This window comes from Salmo salar, chromosome ssa02 (assembly GCF_905237065.1).
Source record: "Salmo salar chromosome ssa02, Ssal_v3.1, whole genome shotgun sequence".
NCBI classification, from domain to species: domain Eukaryota; kingdom Metazoa; phylum Chordata; class Actinopteri; order Salmoniformes; family Salmonidae; genus Salmo; species Salmo salar.
Window position 1 is genome coordinate 13,614,653 of NC_059443.1, and position 8,810 is coordinate 13,623,462.

Here is an 8,810-nt window from a genome sequence, read left to right on the forward strand (position 1 = left end):
TACTAGTGTATACTACAGGGAGAGGGGCTGGCTGTAGGAGGGAGGGGTCTGTACAGTGCAGTGTGCTGGACCTTTGTTACAACATGACCGTGGACTTCCCATCCCTCCTCTCTCTCTACCTCGCTGCCGGCCCCTCTCCTCCCTCCTCTCTCTCTACCTCGCTGCCGGCCCCCCTCCTCTCTCTACCTCGCTGCCGGCCCCCCTCCTCTCTCTCTACCTCGCTGCCGGCCCCCCTCCTCTCTCTCTACCTCGCTGCCGGCCCCCCTCCTCCCTCCTCTCTCTCTCTACCTCGCTGCCTGCCCCTCTCCTCCCTCCTCTCTCTCTACCTCACTGCCGGCCCCTCTCCCTCCTCCTCTCTCTCTACCTCACTGCCGGCCCCTCTCCTCCCTCCTCTCTCTCTACCTCGCTGCTGGCCCCTCTCCTCCCTCCTCTCTCTCTACCTCGCTGCCTGCCCCTCTCCTCCCTCCTCTCTCTCTACCTCGCTGCCGGCCCCTCTCCCTCCTCCTCTCTCTCTACCTCGCTGCCGGCCCCTCTCCCTCCTCCTCTCTCTCTACCTCACTGCCGGCCCCTCTCCCTCTCCCTCTACCTCACTGCCGGCCCCTCTCCTCCCTCCTCTCTCTCTACCTCGCTTGCCGGCCCCTCTCCTCTCTCCCTCGCTGCCAGCCCCTCTCCCTCCTCCTCTCTCTCTACCTCGCTGCCGGCCCCTCTCCTCCCTCCTCTCTCTCTACCTCGCTGCCGGCCCCTCTCCTCTCTCCTCTCTCTCTCTCTCTACCTCGCTGCCGGCCCCTCTCCTCCCTCCTGTCTTCTCCTCTGATAAGTGGTGTGAACTGTGAAGGCATCATTTATTGCCATGGGCTTCCCTCAGAGAGGACTTTGTATGTCTCCCGGCAGGATCCTGGCAGCCATTGAACAAGTCTCTGAGCAAGAGGAATTTGATTTCTGTTACTGCTGTTGTTACAAATGAGATGAAGGTTCTCTGTGGCGCGAGTGTGTATGTGTCGGTCTGTGTTTTTCGTTGCACTGTAGTTATGGCGACTACAACAACAAGTGCAAACAAGTCTGTCAGAAGGACAACCTCAGAATGTTCCGGCAAGGGCAAACAACAGCATAAATACAGACTGCATTTACAGACCATGACACACTATTAATGTGACTGTCCGTTTGGTTTTCCAGAACAAGTAGCTGCAGTAGATTGGGCTGGGTGTTGAGTACAATCCGCCACATTCTATCCCTGTGGGGAACCGTAGGTCTATATATTTAACCCTGCTCTCCCCTTATGGAATCCACTATGAATAAAAAGACTTCCATCAGCAAAGAAACTCTCCCATTGATCCGTGTGTTGGATTGAAACGTTAATTGCACGTAACACATTTGAACCCAGAATGTAATTTGCTCGGGTGCGCTGGAGGCAGTGGAATGAATTGATTAAATGTAACTCAGCTGAGATTAGAGTCTGGGGAGAAGGCCTGTGTTGTAGAAAAGTATTTTATTTTAAAATAAGAACTCAATCTGGTGAAGATCTCCAGGTCTTGTTAAGGGGTTCCAGAACCACTGTAATTTGGAGATGTAATGCTGTTTTAAAGCTCTGGTTTCCTCCTCTGGAGGCTTAATGTCATTTAGAGAGAGAGGAGAGCTCTGTATATTTGTTAAAGCAAGCTAACAGTGTGCTTATGTTTGTTTTATTTTAAAAAGCTGCTCCAACACTGAAAAGCTTTCATATTTCTATATAATAATTTATGCCATTTAGTAGACGTGTTTATCCAAAGCGACGTAGTCATGCGTGCATCCATTTTAAGTATGGATGGTCCCAGAGATGGAACCCTCAACCTTGACGTTACAGTGACATGCTCTCCCTTATAGAAAAAGATTGCAATCAGAGTGCAGTATAACTGCAGTATGCTGCAAATACTGTGTCCAAAATTCTATATCATTTTCTTTACTGCAGTACTTTTGCATTGTAACTGCAGTTACGCTTCCAACACACCGACAGCCTCATTGCGCAGAATAGTATGCAGCATCATCTGGATATGTATGTAACAAAGTTGAACATTCACCTTCTGCTACCATTTCTGTCAAGCTGTCTACGCATACAGATTGACGCATAAGTTCGATAAATCCAACTGATGCACCACACTGAACTCTGCAATGCTGTAAGGCAAACGCAGCGTTTCCTTGGGAATGAAGGTTATTCTGGTGTACCAAAATGTAATGACGCTGTCGGTGTGATCGAAGCGTTACACTGCAGTATATTCTTGCAAATACTGCATCCAAAATACCACAGCCGACACAAGTTATTGCACTTTTACTGCCGTTTCAAAAGCTACCAACTGAGCTACAGAGGACAATGTATTCCTTCTATGGAGCGTGTATTCTGTTTATGACATCCCCAATAATAGGCCTAACAGCTAGCCTGTATTTCATGTGGCAGTTTGGTAGCACATGAGATATTAATCACATTTTACACTGTTACAGAAAATGCTGGAGGCCTCGGGGATCCCAAAAACTGCTAAGTGATGGAGAGAAGAGGCCGATCGTTCAGATACTGACAAGACGAAGATAGGCTAAACTCCAGATGGAAGATGCCTTCCAAACAAAGAAAGATTCACTTCAGATGGTTCAAATAGACTGTTTTCTTTACAACACCAAGCTCAAAGCTTATTTATGCATAAAATATCAAAAAGTAGTTTTTTATATATATAAACGGTTTTATGGTTTTATGGTTTTATGCTCTTAGCCTCTGCCCTGTTGCCAGGTATTTCTGTTTGGTTTGCGGAGTGTAGTGTATTACCTGCAGATGTCTATAGAACATTACTGTATGTGATTGTTTTAATCATGAAGACTAGCCTCTAAACTAAAGATTCAGATCAGACCAGAGAACAAGACTTTATGTTAATGTCCTCCGTAAACCACTGTTAACATACATTTGGTACGTAGCAATGTATTTATAAGGCAGGGCTTGACATTCAGGTCAATTTGCCAACGGCACACTGGGCCGAATGAAAGAAATACTGGCAAGTTTCAACATCTGTCAGGCAAGCGAATGATGCGCGCATAAATTCAATAGCTAGTGATTTTATCTTTCATTTGGGCTGAGCAAGTAGCCTACAGGATTCATACAGACATTGGGAAGTCAAATTCAAAGATTTTTTTTTTCAAGCAATTAATTGTAGTTTTCAAGGACCTACATTTTTATATTGAATTGTCATAGCCTATAGAAAAAGATCCCCCAAACATGTAAGCAAAAAAAGTATGCATAACAACTTAGAATAATGCATGTTTTATTAAGCCTTCCAAATGGCATTATGCAATGACATAAAAATATTTGACATTCTAAAACATGTCAGAATAAAGCGGACATTGCCTGACTAAATAGACTGTATGTAGATGCTCCCAACACAAACACACTAATGAAGTCTGTGGCAGCTAGTCAGTCTCACCATTTGAAATGTTGAAGAGTTATTGAGGGGTTAATGTATCATGTTTTAAAACAAAGTGAGCAAAAATCGGGTTCCTTTTGTAATGGAACGATTTGTATGGAAGGTGAAGCCAACATTCCCCTGGTTGTCCTGCTCATAATAACTGCACGTGGTTTTACCGCAAAGAGAGCAACAGACTAGCGCGAAAAACAAATGAAAGCGGATAGATCTCGCACAAAAACTGATCAGAAATTATAATGATATAATAATTATATTGCAGTAAAACTTGTAAATCGGCTACCTTCAAGGACTTTTCTAGGACCAAATAGCCCCGAAGAAATGTCCGATTATCAAGTTTTGCTATTCTATGATGACAATTGCGCAAAGCAAATATTCTACAAAGACGGAACTTTTTATTCCTGGTTTGCATACCCATTCTTGCCTTAGCATTTATTGGTATTTATCATAACTTTGAAGATGTTTCCTACAGCAATCGGTCTTCAGTGAGCTGCTCCACACAACAATCTCAAACTCGGCTTAATGTGTAGTTTATGGCGCGCGTGTGTAAAATGATCAATTTAACGAACTCACAGCTTCAGGAATCCTTTATTACATTGCCTAGATTAAATATAGCATTTTTACAATATTTTTTTTCACTGGCCCAAGTGGCCACTGACCGGGATGATCAACTGGCCCGGAGGGTTTCCAAAACCTACCCGGGCCAGCGGCCAGCCCTGAACGTCAGGCCCAGGTTAAGGTGTTGGATAATAGGTCATTGAAGGTGTATGGATGCGGTTGAGGGTATGCTGTGTTACATAGACTTTTCATGTTCATATGGCCATTATGGAATTGGTGGAGGCGGTTCAGTTTGAGATAGATGGCCTATGGTAATTATATCCTGACAGTATTCCACCAACAGATGACATGAATTACTTTTCAAAAATAGGTTTTCACATTAGACAGAGTTTTAGACCAACAGCTTTGCTTAAAAGCCACTATAGTCAGTTAGGGGCAGGGCTACATCCAGTATCAGTAGGTCTGTCAGAGACATTAAGTAGAACTACTTTCAAAATGGAGGACTAAACACGTGAAAGTCTTAGGAATTCTGGCATAATGATGTGCTCTATAGCATTGAGGTCCTTGAAACGTTTACATAGTATTGCCAGAGTATAATATATGCCATTAAGCAGACACTTTTATCCAAATTGACTTAGTCATGCATACATTTTAGTATGTGTGTCCCCAGCAGGAATCATACCCACAATCCTTGGCGTTGCAAGCGCCATGCTCTACCGCCTGAGCCACACAGAGCCACACATCCAGGGTATTATCTGATCCATAGTGATACTACACATGGAGATAGGAAAGATCTAATTATCTATGGTGATGCTTCAGTATGCTACAGAGAAATTGTAAAGACTGGAATGGAATTAATGGAACATATTGAACACATGGAAACCATGTCTGATTCCATCCATTTCAATGAGCCCATCCTCCTATAGCTCCTCCCACCAGCCTCCTCTGTATCATACTGAAGCATGGTAGGCTACGTAATGTTAAATACTCCTCACAGCCTGCAACTATCATGGTCATTGTTACTCAGTCTAATCAATGACTGTCAATCAGAAGTAGTGATACTTAATTGAAATGAATTGATTTCTTTTTAAGTTGTTTATGCTATTAGTCCATACGCTCTTGAAGACCCCCCTCAGAGCGGGCTTGTGCCTTTGACATGCGATGCTGTCAAGATTTGTTTTATATGCTATTTACTGTACATACACTCACTACAGTTTGCAATCACAATATCACCAAGTGTATAAAAATGGTTCAGAACAGCATTATTGAAACCAAACAAACCTAGCATCCCTTTCCCCAAATAAATCTATACAAAAATCTTTCACACGCTTACAAGTGTCTCCATTCTCTAGTTCAGTGTTTCCCCACCCATCTACACACAATACCCCATAATGACAAAGTGAAAACAAGTTTTTACAAATGTATTGAAAATGAAATATAGATACCTAATTTCTATAAGTATTCACACTCCTGAGTCAATACTTTGTACAAGCACCTTCGGCGGCTATTACACCTTGATCGTCTTGAGTATGTCTGTATCAGCTTTGCACATCTGGATTTGGAGATTCAAGTGTTTCCACAGATTTTAAATGGGATTCAAGTCTGGACTTTGGCTGGGCCACTCAAGGATGTTCACATTCTTGTTCTGAAGCCATTCCAGCATTGCTTTGGCTGTATGCTTGGGTCATTGTCCTGTTGGAACATAAATCTTCTCCCCAGTCTGTTATTTGCACTCTGAAGCAGATTCTCATCAAGGATTTGCCTGTATTTGGCTCCATTCATTGTTGCTGCCACCACCATGCTTCACATTAGGGATGGTGTTAGGAAGGTGATGAGCTGTGCCTGGTTTTCTCCAGACATAGTGCTTTGCATTCAGGTCAAAGAGTTACATTTTTGTTTCATCAGACCACAGAATCTTTTGCATTATGCTCCGAGTCTTTCACATGCCTTTTAGCAGACTCCAGGTGTGCTGTTATGTGCCTTTTTCTTAGGAGTGGCTTACATCTAGCCACACTCCCATAATGCCCAGATTGGTGAAGTGCTGTAGATACTGTTGTCCTTCTGGCAGGTTTTCCTATCCCAGCCAAGGAACTCTGTAGTTCTGTCAGTGTTCATTGGGTTCTTGGTCACGTCCCTGACCTTCTTGCCCAGTAGGTCAGTTTGGTCAGGCGGTCAGCTCTAGGCAGTTCCGATAGTTCCATATTTTTTCCATTTCCCAATTATGGAGACCACTGTGCTCTTGGAAACTTTCAACACTTTCTATGAATATTTTCTGAAGGCACTATCTTTTTTGTTGTACACAAGACTGTAAAAACATTAGGAAATCAGCTCCAAGTGATTTACATTTTGGAAATCTGTTCAAGTATTCCCAAGCATAATAGAGACATGATCGTAAACAAGGTTTGAAATGATTGTTTAGTCAAATATATCGGTTCTGGCTTCTAGCGGTAAATTTGCAGTCTGCAAATGATTTGTAATTATGTTCCGGCCCCCTGACCATCCACTCAAGAAAATGTGGCCCTCGGCTGAATCTAGTTGATGATCCCTCTAGTGTGTCCCGTCTACATGCTCTACCTCTGGGAGGACATAGATTTGTACAGTGCCTTCAGAAAGTATTCATACCTCTTGACTTATACCACATTTTGTTGTTAAAACCTGAATTAAAAATATGTAACATCTCACCCATCACGCCATAATGACAAAGTTAAAACATGTTTTTAGAAATGTTTGCACATTTATTGACAATGAAATACAGAAGTCTACAATAATTTGGCTAAGTATTCAAACCCCTATGCTTTGACACTGCAAATTGACTTCCAGCGCATCCAATTTCTTTTGATCTTGAGATGGACTCCAAGTTGTAGTGACACCTGTGACCAATTCAATTGTTTGGCCATGATTTAGAAAGAAACACACGTGTCTACAGTGAGGGAAAAAGTATTTGCTCCCCTGCTGATTTTGTACGTTTGCCCACTTACAAAGAAATGATCAGTCTATAATTTTAATGGTAGGTTTATATGAACAGTGAGAGACAGAATAACAACAAAAAAATCCAGAAAAACACATGTCAAAAATGTTATAAATTGATTTGCATTTTAATGAGGGAAATAAGTATTTGACACCTCTGCAAAACATGACTTAGTATTTGGTGGCCAAACCCTTGTTGGCAATCACAGAGGTCAGACGTTTCTTATAGTTGGCCACCAAGTTTGCACACATCTCAGGAGGGATTTTGTCCCACTCCTCTTTGCAGATCTTCTCCAAGTCATTAAGGTTTCGAGGCTGATGTTTGGCAACTCGAACCTTCAGCTCCCTCCACAGATTTTCTATGGGATTAAGGTCTGGAGACTTGCTAGGCCACTCCAGGACCTTAATGTGCTTCTTCTTGAGCAACTCCTTTGTTGCCTTGGCCGTGTGTTTTGGGTCATTGTCATGCTGGAATACCAATCCACGACCCATTTTCAATGCCCTGGCTGAGGAAAGGAGGTTCTCACCCAAGATTTGACAGTACATGGCCCTGTCAAATGATGCGGTGAAGTTGTCCTGTCCCCTTAGCAGAAAAACACCCCCAAAGCATAATGTTTCCACCTCCATGTTTGACGGTGGAGATGGTGTTCTTGGGGTCATAGGCAGCATTCCTCATCCTCCAAACACGGCGAGTTGAGTTGATGCCAAAGAGCTCCATTTTGGTCTCATCTGACCACAACACTTTCACCCAGTTGTCCTCTGAATCATTAAGATGTTCATTGGCAAACTTCAGACGGGCATGTATATGTATTCTGGAGCAGGGGGACCTTGCGGGCACTGCAGGATTTCAGTCCTTCACGGCGTAGTGTGTTACCAATTGTTTTCTTGGTGACTATGGTCCCAGCTGCCTTGAGATCATTGACAAGATCCTCCCGTGTAGTTCTGGGCTGATTCCTCACCGTTCTCATGCTCATTGCAACTCCACGAGGTGAGATCTTGCATGGAGCCCCAGGCCGAGGGATATTGACAGTTCTTTTGTGTTTCTTCCATTTGCGAATAATCGCACCAAATGTTGTCACCTTCTCACCAAGCTGCTTGGCGATGGTCTTGTAGCCCATTCCAGCCTTGTGTAGGTCTACAATGTTGTCCCTGACATCCTTGGAGAGCTCTTTGGTCTTGGCCATGATGTAGAGTTTGGAATCTGATTGATTGCTTCTGTGGACAGGTGTCTTTTATACAGGTAACAAGCTGCGGTTAGGAGCACTCCCTTTAAGAGTGTGCTCCTAATCTCAGCTCGTTACCTGTATAAAAGACACCTGGGAGCCAGAAATCTTTCTGATTGAGAGGGGGTCAAATACTTATTTCCCTCATTAAAATGCAAATCAATTTACAACATTTTTTACATGCGTTTTTCTGGATATTTTTGTTGTTATTCTGTCTCTCACTGTTCAAATAAACCTACCATTAAAATGATAGACTGATCATTTCTTTGTCAGTGGGCAAACGTACAAAATCAGCAGGGGATCAAATACTTTCCCCCCCCACTGTATATAAGGTCCCACAGTTGACAGTGCAAGAAGGACCTTGGTCAGGGAAGGGACCAAGAACCCAATGACCAATCAGACAGAACTACAGAGTTGTCCTTGGCTGAGATGGCAGAACCTGCCAGAAGGACACGTCTCTACAGCACTTCACCAATCTGGGCTTTATGGGAGAGTGGCCAGAAGGAAGCCACTCCTGAGAAAAAGGCACATGACAGCATGCCAGGAGTTTTCAAAAAGGTACATTTTTTAACTCTTTGGCCTGAATGCAAAGCTCTGTCTGGATAAAACCAGGCACAGCTCATCACCA

At 43.4% G+C, this 8,810-nt stretch overlaps 1 protein-coding gene across 3 annotated transcripts in view; it reads left to right on the forward strand.

Moving 5' to 3' along the window:
- Positions 1-5,314, forward strand: part of ano10a (anoctamin 10a) — a 39,045-nt gene extending 33,731 nt beyond the window's left edge. For 2 of the 3 annotated variants that reach the window (XM_045698120.1, XM_045698123.1), the window contains one exon: positions 2,473-5,314. In XM_045698120.1, the coding sequence (XP_045554076.1) occupies positions 2,473-2,560 (88 nt within the window). In that variant the 3' untranslated portion in view covers positions 2,561-5,314. The remainder of the gene's footprint in view (positions 1-2,472) is intronic. The other variant, XR_006759851.1, reaches the window with a different exon arrangement.
- The last annotated feature ends 3,496 nt before the right edge of the window (positions 5,315-8,810 follow it).